At 47.6% G+C, this 16,647-nt stretch overlaps 1 protein-coding gene across 1 annotated transcript in view; it reads left to right on the top strand.

The window, feature by feature from the left end:
- col9a3 (collagen, type IX, alpha 3) overlaps positions 1-16,647 on the top strand; it is a 111,948-nt gene that overhangs the window by 22,282 nt on the left and 73,019 nt on the right. Inside the window, exons 6-13 of the mRNA XM_069884438.1 lie at positions 584-628; positions 4,813-4,836; positions 8,655-8,708; positions 9,852-9,905; positions 10,771-10,815; positions 11,837-11,893; positions 13,986-14,039; positions 14,899-14,952. Coding sequence (XP_069740539.1) covers positions 584-628; positions 4,813-4,836; positions 8,655-8,708; positions 9,852-9,905; positions 10,771-10,815; positions 11,837-11,893; positions 13,986-14,039; positions 14,899-14,952 — 387 coding nt within the window. The remainder of the gene's footprint in view (positions 1-583; positions 629-4,812; positions 4,837-8,654; positions 8,709-9,851; positions 9,906-10,770; positions 10,816-11,836; positions 11,894-13,985; positions 14,040-14,898; positions 14,953-16,647) is intronic.

Here is a 16,647-nt window from a genome sequence, read left to right as displayed (position 1 = left end):
TTAGAGTGATAGACCAACTATTATTTCACCTGATGCAGACTGACCCAACTGGAATATCAGTGATCACACATGAATCTCGCAGTTGTACGTGGCTGCAGCTTGGTGCCACACAGGACGAACTCTTCACAGACGGGAATCTGGAATGTTGAGGTCTGCTTACAGTTAATGCATTGGCTGGGGTCTGGACACTTGCCCCACCGACCCTCACAGCCTCCATCTCAAATCTGTCTCTGGCTATTGGGCACAGCTCTCTTGGCAACTAAAGACATTTGAGGTATGACCATGGCAGGAAAACAATGCACAGTGAGATTCCACAGAAAAGCGTGTGGGTAAACAGCAAGTTTTGGAGGGATTGGTGAAGGACTTAGTAATGCTGAAGTGAGTGTGTGGGGGAAACATCAGTGCTGTTCTGAGGTGCTGGGCGGGTCTTGGTTTGGTTCTCAACCCTCCGTGCTGTGCCGTGATCTCAGTCCTGGGGTGAGAGGCTGGGGCTCGATGAGTGCAATCTGTGGCTCAGGCGTGAGAGTGAGGTGGGGCTGGAGTTGTCAGCAGACTGTGAGCTGGTAACGTTGTCTCTTCCCAGGGAGACCCAGGACCACCTGGACCCCCCGGAGAGGACAGGCTGACGGTGAGTAAACCACAGAGGGCATCATTCAAGAGGATCCGAGAGTGAGCTTTATGAAGGGTGGGGGGGGGGTGAATGGGAGAAAGGAATGAGTGGGGGAAATCTATGGAAACCGATCCTGGAGGGAGGTGTGCTGAGAGGAGGTCTGTGGTTTGAGTGTGTCGGTGTGGTCAGTGTGTCTGCATGGGGTTAGAGCGTGTCTGTCTGGGGTTAGAACACGTCCATGTGGGGTTAGGGAGCGTCTGTGTGTAGTTAGGGAGCATCTGTGTAGGGTTAGGGAGCGTCTGTGTGGGGTTAGGGAGCGTCTGTGTGGGGTTAGGGAGCGTCTGTGTGGGGTTAGGGAGCGTCTGTGTGGGGTTAGGGAGCGTCTGTGTGGGGTTAGGGAGCGTCTGTGTGGGGTTAGGGAGCATCTGTGTGGGGTTAGGGAGTGTCTGTGTCAATACCACCCCTTCATTACAATATTCTTAATCCTAAAGGTACAAGTACTGCAAAAGTTTATAATTCAGACTATTCATACAAAACATGTTACAAATGAAACATAATTATCTCCGTCGAAACCATTTAACCCTTAGTCGGCCAACCATTCCTGGAAACCCACCAGTCTGCTTGTGATCACTGAGTGCTCCTTCTCCAGCAATACACGGCCACACAGGTACCCTCAGAAGAGGGGTAGACAGACCGAGCTGAATCTTCATCTGCCCTCTGCCTGGCCCCTTGAATGGCCATTTTGGCCAGGTCCAGTACCAGATTGATGCGGAAAACTCTCATCCGACCCTTCCTCCTCCGTAACCGGGTGCCCAAAGGACAAGATCGTGGTGCTGAAATGAACTAGAACTTGAGGAGCAACCCCTTTCAGCACATGAGCAGGGGCCTACTCCCTCACACACAACATATCTCTGTGAAACACAGTCTCAACCAAGCCACTGAAGTGACAGATGGCTGGTGAGTCTATGAATCATTTTGACTCGTGACATCCCACTCCCCACTCACTCCCCATCATTACCTTTGTGCATTTTCCAATGGTGATCGTTGGGAACAAGTATCATGACCGCATTCTCGAAAGAATTCCTGGCCACAGGAGTCACTGAAATCACTGGCCCTGTAGGGATCAGGTCTTTCAGAAAATGAGTCTGGCATATTTATAAAAAAACCAACTAGACCACGGTATTTAGTTCACAACAGGAGAGGGCAAGTTTCACACTGATTGAAATCGTGCTCAGTCCTACTCAGGGCACACCATCCAAATTCTCCATGTTAAAACTAGAGTCTGAGATGTGAGTCCTTTATCTGGACGATGAGATAGCAGAGCGATGTACAGAAATCCCCAGATGCTTCACAAAATGGTTCCCTGGCTTTCTGCCAAAGCCTCCCAAATTCCTCGAAGGTGAGACCGAGGCTCCCAGCCTTTGAGACGCATCGAAAGTCATCAACTGCTGAGCTATTCAAAGATGAACTGGTGGTGGAGTTACTGATGTTAAACTTCTAAAGAGCAAATAAGGCAAAGGACAGTAGTTTCAAGGTGGAGTAAATCCACCCTGGCAAACTGCCTGCTAATTGCTGGAACTGAATAGTTGGAGACAGCAGAGCTTCATTTACAAGCAGAAGCTTTCTCCTGAACAATAAATCTGCCCGAGTGCTCCCACACCTTAGTCGGCCAACCATTCCTGGAAACCCACCAGTCTGCTTGTGATCACTGAGTGCTCCTTCTCCAGCAATACACGGCCACACAGGTACCCTCAGAAGAGGGGTAGACAGACCGAGCTGAATCTTCATCTGCCCTCTGCCTGGCCCCTTGAATGGCCATTTTGGCCAGGTCCAGTACCAGATTGATGCGGAAAACTCTCATCCGACCCTTCCTCCTCCGTAACCGGGTGCCCAAAGGACAAGATCGTGGTGCTGAAATGAACTAGAACTTGAGGAGCAACCCCTTTCAGCACATGAGCAGGGGCCTACTCCCTCACACACAACATATCTCTGTGAAACACAGTCTCAACCAAGCCACTGAAGTGACAGATGGCTGGTGAGTCTATGAATCAATTTGACTCGTGACATCCCACTCCCCACTCACTCCCCATCATTACCTTTGTGCATTTTCCAATGGTGATCGTTGGGAACAAGTATCATGACCGCATTCTCGAAAGAATTCCTGGCCACAGGAGTCACTGAAATCACTGGCCCTGTAGGGATCAGGTCTTTCAGAAAATGAGTCTGGCATATTTATAAAAAAACCAACTAGACCACGGTATTTAGTTCACAACAGGAGAGGGCAAGTTTCACACTGATTGAAATCGTGCTCAGTCCTACTCAGGGCACACCATCCAAATTCTCCATGTTAAAACTAGAGTCTGAGATGTGAGTCCTTTATCTGGACGATGAGATAGCAGAGCGATGTACAGAAATCCCCAGATGCTTCACAAAATGGTTCCCTGGCTTTCTGCCAAAGCCTCCCAAATTCCTCGAAGGTGAGACCGAGGCTCCCAGCCTTTGAGACGCATCGAAAGTCATCAACTGCTGAGCTATTCAAAGATGAACTGGTGGTGGAGTTACTGATGTTAAACTTCTAAAGAGCAAATAAGGCAAAGGACAGTAGTTTCAAGGTGGAGTAAATCCACCCTGGCAAACTGCCTGCTAATTGCTGGAACTGAATAGTTGGAGACAGCAGAGCTTCATTTACAAGCAGAAGCTTTCTCCTGAACAATAAATCTGCCCGAGTGCTCCCACACCACAAACACAAAACCTCCTTTCCATTCAAATCCGTTTTAAGACGTTTAAATCATTTTTCGTTCACCACCTTCCTGATAAAGCGGATCATGATTTCTGCACTGCTGCTCCCACACTGTGACCCTTATTAAAGTTTTTACAAAAATACACTTTATTTCACACATACATGATTGCACAAATGCCTCCAAAAAAACTACTAGACATAAAACACAAGGCAACTATACAATTATTATAAAATGTTGCCATCCTCATCAAGGAGGAAGTGCACATCCCACGGTGCCCAGCACTCCCAAAACCCTCTCATGGATCCTCTGGACAGCACGTGATCCCTTTCTAAGGACACCTGGGCACGAACATATCCCTGGAAGATGTCCAGCACCTGTTATTCCTGGAGGAGCCCTGAGCCGCTTGCTTCCAGGAACTTTGGCCAGGCCCAGGAATAAGGCGGCCGCAGCACATCCCACTCCCTTCCCCTCTGGGTGACCAATGGTAAAGAGGGTAGGGCTGTAATGTAACCAGAAGCTTATTGCAGGACACTGCTTGGTGTAATACCTTCACTCCAGATCTCTGATGCACAAGGGCCGGATCCCTGCCACTTGGGACCCCTCTGATTGGCAGATGGCAACACCGAGCGCCAGGGCATGTCTGGGTGGTGTATGAGGGCAAGGAAGTGGAAGGTGTGAAGCAGTAACCCATATAGGAACTTCCTCCTGCCACTAGGCACAGTGGGTATTGACGAGAGACACCTCAGACCCAGAACCTGGGTCCAATAAGCAACTCTTCTGGTGAGGGGGGTCCTGGCTGGAGGCAACCATATTCTAGACTTCAGTAGGCTCGGGTAATAACTGTGCAAACCCTGGAGAGCAGCATGGCTGACGCAGTGAGACCCTCCCTCGGTACCATTCGTACCCCAGTGTGGCCTCTCTCAGAACTGCTCTTACCCCAGTGTGGCCCTCCCTCAGTACCGCCAAACCCACAATATGACCCTCCTCAGCATGGACCTCTCTCAGTACCGTCACTCCCCCAGCATTGCCTCCCTCAGTTCCACCAATCTCACAGTCTGACTCTCTCTCAGTACATCACTGGAGCGTTGGTGATGAGGCCAGTAGTTGCTGACTTGAGGTGTCTGCTGCGGAAGAGCAGTCACTAAGCGGAGAGTAAGAGCCACGAGTGTAAGCAGGCTGGGCCCATCAATGGATGGGGACAGGGAGGGCAGCCTGGATCATATTTGCAGTGGGTGAGCAGAATGTCGGCTGATTCTGCTGTCAAAGTCACTCTGCCACTTCCAGCGAAGGTTTCTACAGTCTTGTGCAGCCTTATCATGATCAAACATCCACCGTGACTGAGACACCATTACCCAGCTGAAAGATCATGTACCGAGTTGTGGAGCTTGTGTTGAAATGGTTTGAGTGTAATTCCAATCACGAGATTATCACATTGCTGTGTTTTTCCTCCTTGATTCACAGGAACCGGGAGAGATTGGGCCCATGGTAAGTCAGCGTGATGAAGCCCATTTCCACGGATGTTTTCAAATGTGTTCCCACTTTAGTTCTAACTCCTAGCATGACCCCCAATGGACAGGAGCACCCAATACCGCCATCCTGGGCCAGCTCCTCAGCACAAGCCCCTCCCTGTGTGAGACCACACTTAGAATATTATGTTCAGTTCTGGTCACCTCATTATAGGAAGAAAGTGGAAGCTGTGGAGAGGTTGCAGAGGAGATTGACCAGGATGTTGCCAGGATTTGAATAGAAGTCTTAGGAGGTAAGGTTAGCAGCGCTGGGACCTTCCTCTATAGAGCGTGTGGTGATATGTAGCTCCGGACTGCTTTATATACAAGGTCACCGGGATGACCCCTAGTGACCTAGTGGTGTAATTACATATCACCACAGAGCGATGAAGGATGAGAGGAGACTTAATAGAGGTCTCTGAGAGGCATCAATAAGGTAGACTGCCAGCGCCTTTTCCCTAGCGCGTGTGTACCAAATGCCAGAGGACATCTGTACAAAGTGATGGGAGGACAGTTTAGGGCAGACATCAGGGGTAAGTTTTTTTTACACAGATAGTTGTAGGTGCCTGGTGGTGGAGGCTGAAACATTAGGGGCATGTAAGAGACACTAGACAGGCACATGGATGGAAGAAAAATAGAGAGTTACAGGATAGGAAGGGTTTTATTAATTTTCTTTTTTAGTAGGAATATATGGGTCAGCACAACATTGAGAGCCAAAGGGCCTGTACTGTGCTGTATCCGCAGCTCTTCCTCTGCCCCAACCTACACTTGTGAAGCCCAGAACAGACCCAGGTCCAACGCCACACTCCTCCAGTTCTCCTGCCAAATTCGGAATTTGCCACCTCTGGTGATGACCCCGTGACCTCTGTCATGAGAAGTTGCTGTCTTTGAACTTCTCATAATTACATGGCATCCAATGTTAAATAAATTCCATGCCCCCACACATCCCACATTGTGAGTAGAATAAGTAGAAATTTAGCCTGGCCTGCTGGAAAAAGAATCTCAGAGTTGTATGTGATGTCTTGTATGAACTCTGACAATAAATCTGAACTTTTTAAACATTGTAAAAAAAAAAAGGATAAGCAAGTTCTCATAAAATATGCTGGAGCTCCACTCCCTGCACACAAATGGCGGTGGGACTCTGGAACTCTCCCACCAAAAAGCTGACGATGGTCCAGGTGCATCGTAAACTATTCAAGAAAGAAGGCAAACAAAGCAGCAGGAAATTTTAGGCCCATTAGTCCAAGACATCACTGGAATGTGTTGGAATCCATTAAAGAGAACGTAGCAGTGAGAAAAGGGTATGGCCTAGGTGGTGAGGGTCCTAGAAGGAAGTGAGGAAGAAACTATTTCAGACTTTCATTTGGTTATATCTGGAGGATTGTGGCGAATTCTGGGGCCATACTTACCAAAGATCTCATTTAAGAGAAGGTTGGATGTGTTATATGGCGAGCTCTCCACTGGCCACCGAGACAGAGGTGCACCAAAGAAGAGGTACAAGGACTACCTAAAGAAAGCTCTTGGTGCCTGCCACATTGACCATCGCCAGTGGGCTGATATCGCCTCAAACCGTGCATTTTGGCGCCTCACAGTTCAGCGGGCAGCAACCTCCTTTGAAGAAGACCGCAGAGCCCACCTCACTGTCAAAAGACAAAGGAGGAAAAACCCAACACCCAACCCCAACCAACCAATTTTCCCTTGCAACCGCTGCAACCGTGTCTGCCTGTCCCGCATCGGACTTGTCAGCCAAAACCGAGCCTGCAGCTGACGTGGACATTACCCCTCCATAAATCTTCGTCCGCGAAGCCAAGCCAAAGAAGAGAAGGATGTGTACATGGAGGTGAGGGGGTTGGAGGAATATTGGCGGAGAGTGGGAGGATTGAGCTAGTGGATTTGTTCTAGTGAACCGGTGCGGAGTCAAAAGGCTGACATGGCCTGTTTCTGTCTGTAAATGGTTATATGGTTATGTGAAGACTTTGGAGAGAGTGCAGAAGAGATTTGCCAGAATGATTCTGGAGATGATAGACTTTTGTTGTTTGGATAGTCTGGAGAAGTTAGTGTTCTCCTAGGAGCAGAGGAAGTAGCAAGGGATTTAAAATTACAGAGGCTTTAGGCTGATTAAAACTGTTCCCATTGGCAGAGGTGTCAAGAAGCAGAGGACATCAAATGGCTCTGGGCAAAAGAACTGGAAGTGATCTGAGGTACATCCATTTTGTACAAGAGGTTCTGAATTCTCACCCCAAGGAGGTGACAGAGGCAGATACAGTGTGATGCACAAAGGGTGATGTCCTTGGAAGGGGTCAGTGGGGAGAAAGGAGATGGGAATAGGATTGGCTTTGCATGAAACCTGCATGTTCTTGCCAGGCCCAGTGGCCTACTCTTATATGGTATGAAGTGAAACAAACGTCTGAAGATGCTGTGATTGTAGTCAAAACACAGAAATGGTGGAGGAACTCAGCCAGTCTCACATTGTCCATAGGAGGGAAATATATAGTACTGATATTTGGGCCTGTGCTCTTCCTCAAGGAATGTAACAAAAAGATAGATGTCTGAATTAAAGATAGGGAAAAAGAGGGTAGAATGCAGTGGGGGGTGAAATACAGACCAACAGACAAAAGGTGATAATTGGATATGATGAGGAAAGGTGAGAATTGAGTTTGGCTCTGTGAAAGGAGACAAAGGGGAAAAGGTGAGAGAGAGAAAGAAAAGAAGATGGGGGAATTTAACGAAAAATGGAGAAGTTGATATGAATGCCATCCGGTTGGAGGGCGCCCAGACAGAAGAGGAGGTGTTGTTCCTCCAATTTGTGGGAGCCCCACAGTTAACCCCTGCTGCCTTTGACCATTGCGAGTGAATCCATGGATTGAATGCCCTCCTGGCCCAATGAAGAAGAACTGTGTGTACCATACCTGTGGAGGAATGTGGTCCTTCCCACTGTGTGGAGTCATCTGAGCATAAAACTTTGATTAAACATGTCAGCAAGGGAATGGGATGGGGAATTGAAATGGATGGCCACTGGGAGATCCACGTTATTGTGGGGCGGACAGAGCCGAGGTGTTCCACAAACCGATCTCCCACTCTCTCCACTAACTGTACCCCTTTGCTTTTGTGGAGTTGATCATTCACCAATGGCCATCACCACACTCAACAAGAGGGGCCTTTAAAGAAAGTCTGAAAATAGGAAAAGAGGTGGAGAGGTTTAATGAGGAAACCCGAGAGCTTGTGGTCCTGTCGACTGGCAGCTGTGTGGAGTGACAGATGCGCAGGTTCCATGTGAGGCCAGAACTGAAGGCGTGCTGTGGTGTCGGGGATTGTCGGGAGTGGAAATATCATGGTGAGATTTGGAAATTAGGATAAGAATTCTAAAAGGGAGGTGTGGTTGAGCTGGGAGCCAGTGTGGGCTAGTGTGCACAGATCGATGCCTCAATAAGAGGTTGCATCTTGGGACACTTGCAGCAGTAAATGTGAGTCCAGAGGAGAGAAGCTGGTGGTCAGATGGTGGGTTGTCAAGGCCAGGTCAACAGGCTCTTGTTCCCAATTACAGCAGGGGAATCAATCTTTATAATGTACCAGAACACTCCAGTCCACCACAAATGTTAGGCAGGGTCGCTGACACTGTAACAGCATTGTGTTAACTGTGCTGCCCATAATTAAATGAGCAAAGGGCAGTGGAGAGAGAAGTGAACAGATCTAGGATATTTCTGGGAAATGAGTCCCAATATTTGCTGGGATCACATCTGTAAATGGCTTGTGGTTTGAAGGTGAGAATCATTGAGCTTTTACTTTAAATCCCTCTAGGGACCTCAAGGAGATATCGGACTCGAAGGTCCCCAGGGTCCGAGTGGTCCCAGGGTAAGTGAGCAGCACCCTCAGCCATTTTGCAGATACTCCACACGTGGTCACCCTGGCCCAAACATTCAAGTCAAGTTTATTATCATCTGATTGTACAAGCACAACCCAATAAAATAGCGTTCTTCGGTCCTCGGGGCAAAACATGCAGGCACTCACCAGACACAACACATATACAGATAAACAACACAAAAGCAGGTTCTTACTTTTCCTCCGATGTCAAACTGTGGGCAATGGGGGTGAGACCAACAATTATCGCCCCTCCCTTACTGCCCTAACTAAGGTGGTGGTGAGCTTTATTCCTCTGCTATCCCTCAGCTGAAGGTGTTCCCACAGTTGGGGAGCAGGTTCCAGGATTGGACCTAATGACCTGTGAGTGACCAGCACAAGGATGGTGCATGCTTGGAGGGGATCATGCAGGAGATGGAGCCCCACAGTTAACCATTGCGAGTCAATCCATAGAATGAATGCCCTCCTGGCCCAATGAAGAAGAACTGTGTGTACCATACCTGTGGAGGAATGTGGTCCTTCCCACTGTGTGGAGTCATCTGACCTGGGGCTCAATGCAATGACCACCATGAAGGTGGATGGGATGGGAAGTCCTGTTGGACAACAGCAGTGAGGCATAACTTTGACATTACCGGAGGGAAAGGTGTGTGTTGGCAACTCATTCCTTGAGTAAAGGATCTCCTCAACCTTAACCCATCCCATTTCACTTGGAACAGCAGAAACTGCTCAGAATGTTTTAGAAAGAAAGAGCATATATTCTTCCAGCCCCTTTCACCAGCCCGGCAGTTGTATTCAACCAATGTGCACAGCAGGCTCCCACAGCAATTTTCTGCTTGATATTGGTTGTTCTGGACCAGGAATGTCCCTTCAGATAACACCTGTCCCATCCACCAAGTCAAGACTGGCTGCTTGTCTGTGCACCACTCCCTCAGGTCTAGACCCTGCACTCCAGTTTCTAGAGTCAACGCAGGTGTCCCTTTCCTTGTCTCCAGAGCCCCAGCAGTGACCTTCTGTCCTCTTCCCCGATGGGCAGCACTTGGCAGAGCAGAGGGCTGGGTAGTGAAGGGGCTCTGCCTGCGTCCGTCCACTTGCACTGCACCTCAGGGTGCGGTGTTCATGTTCTCTGTGTCTCCACAGGGTGAAGATGGTGTGACTGGACCTCCAGGACCCCCTGGCCCACCTGGACCTCCGGTATGTGTGATCCTCGGCAGCTGTTGGGTTAGAGAAGACCCAAACACCCATCCTAAAGAAGGTTACAGCAACAGTCATGTCCACCTTAAACATTCAACACACCCAACTCTGCAGCAGCTGCTCCATACAGAACCTGGCATAGAACATGGGAGGGAATTTGGGGAAGGTGATGGGATGTTCCTTCAGAGAGGGCAGAGTTTACAGATGGGGAGGATGAGCGAGAGAGAGCTCTCAAACATGGCAGCAGAAGGGGATGTGCAGGAAATGAGGATGGAAGGAGCACAGAGAGGGAGTAGCGGTTGTGGAGGTCAGAGAGCCAGAGGGCCATGGAGGGAATGAAAAACACTGGAGGGAATTGTGAAACTGTGGTTCCCTTCACACTCTCAAAAGCCGAGGTGCAAGGCAGGGCACAAGCTGTCTGTCTGTCTATCTATTTGTCTATCTTTCTGTCAATTTGTCTATCTGTTTATCTATCTATTGACTGGGTGCAGGTCAGTGGGACTAGACAGAATAATAGTTTGGCACAGAATAGATGGGCCAAAAGGCCTGTTTTCTGTGCTGTAATGTTCTCTGGTTTGGAGGATAGAGTGGAGGGAATGAAGAAGGGAGGACATTGAGTGGGGAGGGGTGAAGAAGATCGGAAGCTGATTCGCACTGCGAGATCTTGGCCCAGTTAAAATAGGCATCATTGCCTTTTTGGTCAAGTTTGAAGACGAGGTTCACACAGAGGGTCCAAGCACGTGGCTGTTGCCGTCATGACAAATTTTCATCTGCTAGGAGAGGTTGAGCCACAGTTGAGCAATGAATCTTGTTTGATGTCGTTAAGCCAGAATTTCCTCAGACCATTTCTTCTTTTACCTCCAAGGGTGAGCCTGGACTTTACACAGGAGAAGGAAGCGGAGACTTTTCTGTAAGTTGTTCGATACATTGGGTGGATGGGGTGTGTGAGTGTGTATGTGTGGGTGAGAATGTAAAGGGCTGTATAAGTGTCATGGAGCTGGGTCATGGCCTTTACACTGGGGCAGACAGGGAGGAACATAAGAAGCAGGAGGGAGACGTCTGCCCCCATCAAGCCTCCTCCATCATACATTAAAGTCCTGACTGCTCTGTTGGCTTCCGGCAACATCCCTGGATCTCTCTCTCTTCCGTCCCTCCCTTCTTCTTTACCTCCCCCTCCCTCTCTCTCTCCATCCTCCCTCTCCATTTCTCTCCCTCTCCCTGGATTTACAGCTCATCAGTGAAAGTCTGGGAGTGCCCGACACAACCTGCTGGTTGGTCTAATGCCTTTCATCCTGAAACACTTTCAGGTTGATGAATGGCGGGCAAGCTGAGAGAAATGCCCGTAGATGTTGATTGACAACATTTCAGCAACTGGAATTGATTAACAGCAGATACTGATTGACACTCATTGTAGATCACTACTATTGGTCAACAGTGGAAATTGATTGGTAACTTCCATTGATATTGATGGCAATAGATGTTATTAATTTTTTTAAAAATTAGATATACTGCTCGGTAACAGACCCTTCCAACTCACAAGCCTGTGCCCCAATACAACAAACCCCATACATTTTAAATGGTGGGAGGAGACTGGAGCAGACTCGAGGAGTACGTACAAACTCCTTACAGACAGCGTCAGATTCAAACCTGGGGTCGCTGGTGCTGAAATCATGTTGCGCTAACTGCTACACTGACCATGCTGTTCTAATTGATAATACTTGTTGATTTAATGCCAATATTGATTAATGACTGATGTGGTTTGACAGCTGGTTGATTGTTACCTGAGATTAATGGATATTGTAAAATTGTTGATATTGATTGAAGGAGATGTTTGGTACTTCTGAAATGGATTGACAATTAATAACTTTCAGTAATTGACCCTGATTGACACAAAAAGCTGCTGACATCCCTTTCTGTCTGCCTCTCCACAGTGTCCAGCCATGTGCCCCCCTGGTCCACCCGGAGTTCCTGGAATGCCTGGATTCAAGGTTTGGGAATGTCCTTTATGTTTTGAACTTGCATCTTTCAGCCAGAGTTCCGTGTCCAAAATTGGAATCTCCTGTTGTCAAATTCCACTTTAAAGTTTATGCTGAACAAAAAGTTACTATTGCAGCAGTGAGATGAGTGTGTGACAGCTCATGGAGCAGTGAGAGTTCGGTTTGTGTCTGCGTGCAGGGGAACCTGAGTACAGAGGTTTCTGTGGACAGCACTCTTGGTAGAGGGTTGTGTGTGTCCATGCTTGCGACCCACTGTATGTCTTTGCGTGTGCGCACAACACTGTGTTTGTGTGTGACACTGCATGTGTGTGTGAGACAGAGAGGGGATGGGTCAATGTGTGTGTCAATGGGTTTGTAGATTTTTTTTACATTTTAAATTTAAATCTTAATCATTTTTAAATTTAGACATAGAACAGAGTAACAGACCCTCCCGGCGCACAAGCCTGTGCCACCAAGTTGCTAAATAGATGTGTGTATGTCAAATAATGCATGTATGCGACTGTGTGTGGGTGTATTTGGCTGTTACTACTTGCATGAGATATGGTACGGCCTAAAAGGGGAGGCAGGCCTCTTCAGCCCAGTTAAGCAACCTGCATAGGAGAAGGACACTCCGATATAAAACCTACGACCCAAGGACCTCGCTGCCACATCCCAGCTTGCTTGGCCACGGCACACAAACCATGGGTGTAAAGGGTGGGGCCAGTACTGCGCACACTGCACTCCACCTATAAGGTCCTTTGTGCAGGCCCAAGGTCATGTCCACGTCCTCCCCCTCAAAAGATGCACACAAACTCAAGCTAGCATGCTGGAACATCAGAACCATGCTAGACAAGGCTGACATTGTCAGTCACCAACGAGCCTGCAGCAGATGTGGACATACCCCTCCATAAATCTTCGTCCGCGAAGCCAAGCCAAAGAAAAGAAAGAAAGAAGAACTTGCCTGTGCGTATACATTGTGTGTGTGGTTATATGTGTGTTTGAATTATTGTGTGTGCATACCTCATTGTATGTGCATGCCTCATTGTATGTGCAGACATTGCTCTGTGCGTGTGTGTGAACGTGTACATTGCTTTGTTGCTTTGTGTATGTGTCATGTTGACACATTACCCAGAAGCTTCCTGTGAGATGGAAGAGGGGGTTGTGAGTTTGGATCGCTCTCTACCACCCCGCCCCCCCCCCCCCCCCCCCCACCAACAATAGCCTTTCTCTGATCCTGTGATTCTTACTGGAATGTCCATGGAAAGCAGGAAAAGAATGGAGCTGGAATCTCTAGGTGCTTTCAAATTTCAGCACCTAGGTAGCCCTCCTGGGACCTGGGTGTAATTATTGAGTCATGGGTGCAGGATACACCTTTCAAATCACAGCCAGACCTACCTGATAAATCACCAACCCAGCAATTTAAGGGGAATCCTGCTCCCGTGATGATGCGGTGAGTGACACATCATGAACCCACCGGAAGTACCAGCCATCATTCGTCCCCCCCACCCTGTTCACGGCAGCGGCAATTCAGCCAGGGGTTTCCCTGTAATGCACGCACACAAGCACTGACGTCACCCATAACTGGGTTGCCTATTTCCCCTTTCAATTTGCTGGAGCAAGACCTGGGTAACTTTTACTAGGTTCCCTAAACACCTCTGAGGTAGGTCAGGGACCCGGTTGGGTTCTGACTGGGTTGACCTGGTTGGACCCTTTCAAATCACATGTACCTGGGTCACTAACTCTGCAAATTGCCCAGTTAACCCCATTTGGAAGTTTGAAAGGCCCTAGTGTCTACCATCAGCTAGGTCAGGATGCATGTGAGGTGTGGTTTCCTTTCACTCCTCCTCTTTCCAGGGAGGCACAAGTCAGTTCGACAGAAGGTATAGGAGGGGGTGTCCACCTCTGCAGTCTGTTCTTCACTCGCACTGCTGCTGGTCTTTGACAATCTCTGCAATCCAGCAGTTCCCTGCAGCCCCAATGATGTGTCCAAATTTGACTCATTCTGCCCACCCATTGGCCCCAGCATTCCACTCCCCCAGGAAATTCCTACCTGCTCAGGTGGTGGTGACCCTATGCCATTAACCATTTCCCTCTTTCCTTCCAGGGTCATACAGGCCACAAGGGGAACAAGGGTGAACCTGGGAAAGTTGGAGCAAAGGTAAATCCCGCGGCTTTAAATCAGAAGGAGCTGGCAAACTGAGGATGTGTGGCTAAAGGAACAATCTTCCTTTGCTAGTTATCACAACTGGACATGACAGGCAAGGCCAGCATTAGTGGCCGTACAATCCATTGCCATGTTGGTATCTCAGAGGAAACCCCTGGAGTCGCACAGAGACCACTGCCAGGTCTCTGCCCCTGAAGAACATCAGATGGACCATGACCATGGTCAATGGCCTAAGCTCAGTTCTTCCATGTTTCAAATTTGATTGTGATCTAGAAAGAGGCCATTGAATCTATGGCAGTTGCTGAAGCATTCACATAACCAATACCCATTACACACATTCTTTTTAGACATACAGTACGGTAACAGGCCCTTCGACTCCTAATTGACCTATAACCCTAGTACATTTTGAAGGGTGGGAGGAAACTTGAGCACCCAGAGGAAACACGCGCAGACATGGGGGGATCAGACAAACTCCTTACACACAGTGCCGGATTTGAACCCCAGTCACTGGTGCTGTAACAGCATTGTGTTAACCACTACACTAACTTTGATACCTTTCCCCTTCTCAACGACATATCAGGGGAAGTTTACATTTAATCTACCAACCAGAGGGGGGTGGAGGTAGTGGGGGGGAACTGGAAAACCCAGGGAGAACATTCAAATTCCATGCAGACAGTGCCCATCTTTAGGATCAAATCTGGGTCTCTAGAGCTGGGGGGCAGTGGATCTACACATTTCACCACTGGGCTGCTCTCCAAGTCTTTGAAGTTCTGAAGATGGGATTAAGGGAACATTTATTGGGGCCGTTTCGATTCTTATCCATGTTCTAATCATTGATTGTTTGGACTTCCAGGGAGATCCTGGACATCCAGGTGTGCCTGGCTTTGCTGGTCCTGTTGGATTACAGGTAGGAGCGATTTGTGCTGACTGAGGAGGTGGGAAATTGGGGTTGGGGGAGATGGGGAATGGTACTTGCCTTTACAATCCAAATAAGGTAAACTTTCCAAAGATGTGGAGAAACCAGGATCAAGGAATCTTTCCCAGAAGAAGAATCAGAATTTATTGTCATGAACATGCCATGAAATTTGTTTTGATGTAGCATTACAGTGGAAATATTTCTCTAAATTACATTTAGAATATAAATTAATGCAAAAGAAGAGAAAGTGAGGTAGTGTCTGTGGTTAATTGTCCATTCAGAAATCAGATGGTGGAGGAGAAGAAGCTGATTTTGTAACATTGGGTGTTCATCTTCAGGTTCCTGTACCTCCTTCCTGATGGTAGCAGTGTGAAGAGGGCAGAGAGGGTATTTGAGGATAGAGGCTGCTTTCTTGAAACACTACTTCTTGTAGATGTCCTCAATGGAGAGGAGACTGATGTCCATGAAGGCACTGGTCAAGTTCACAACTCTCTGTAGTCTTTTCCTGCCCTGTGTATTGGCATCTCCATACTACACAGTGATGCAACCAGTCATGTAGAAATTTGCAAGTGTCTTTGGTGACATACCAAATATCATCCAACTCCTAATGACGTATAGCCGCTGGTGAGCCTTCTTCATGTGGAGGCCCCAGGACAGATCCTCAGTGATGTTGACACCTAGGAATTTGATGTTAACCCTTTCCACTGCTGACCCCTCGATGAGGACTGGTTCATGGTCTCCTGATTTCCTCTTTCTGAAGTTCACAATCAGTTCCTTATATTACGGGTTATATTATATTATAATATGTTTTTAAAAGAGATAGATAGTGGGGTTTTAGTGTAGGTCATTTCACAAAACAGATACTTACACTTCATATCTCATTTAAAATGCAAGAGCTTTGATGTAGCCAGACATTCGTACTTTTGCAGAGACAATGGAACTGCTTTGCAAAGAATTTCAAAAGCATGTGCAAAGGGAAAAGTCCTGGCTCAAATGCTGATAAAGATCTTTCAAGGATTGGATTTGGAGCCTTGGGAGGGGTTCTGGGAGAGAGAGGAAAGAAAATAGGATTCTACTTCTTCTCCTCAAGAGAGAGGTCAGTTCTGTAGTAGCTTTTGAGGCTGAAAAATGGCAAGCTGGCAGGCTTGAAAAAAGATTGTGAGTTCTGAGTTCAGACTGTTCAAAATCCTTGTAGTCCTTACAAGAGGAAACAGCTGGCTCGAGTGTTTCTCCTGAAACAAGGGAAGCAAGAGGAAATCTGTGGTGACCTGGAAGAAAAGGTTATCATTTTGAAAACCCTGATGGGGCAAGTTTCTTCGGCAAGACACTGAAGTGACTGATTGGAGGAAATCATTTTTTGTGTGTCCAACAAGAAACAAATATCTCTGAAACCAATGAGGACCTTCCTGAGTGGTAACCATTTAACTTTAAGCACCAGAGCCTGGTGGAGATTTATAAATGTTAAATTCTGTGCACAGTATAAGAATTGCCTGATACTGGTGAACTTGGAGGAGTGAGAAGTGAGATTGGACTGTGAACCAAAGAACTTTCCTGAACATATACACATCACATACATGTGCGCTTAGAATTAGAAGAAAGTTAAGTTAAGTTAATAGAATAAATTTGATCCTGTTTTTATGTTTAAACAAAATTGAAAGTAACTTTTGTTTAAGTAACCATTTGTCT

Source organism: Narcine bancroftii, chromosome 6 (genome assembly GCF_036971445.1).
Source record: "Narcine bancroftii isolate sNarBan1 chromosome 6, sNarBan1.hap1, whole genome shotgun sequence".
Classification (NCBI taxonomy): domain Eukaryota; kingdom Metazoa; phylum Chordata; class Chondrichthyes; order Torpediniformes; family Narcinidae; genus Narcine; species Narcine bancroftii.
Note: the sequence above shows the minus strand (reverse complement) of the source record. Positions and strands in the feature narration are given on the sequence as shown.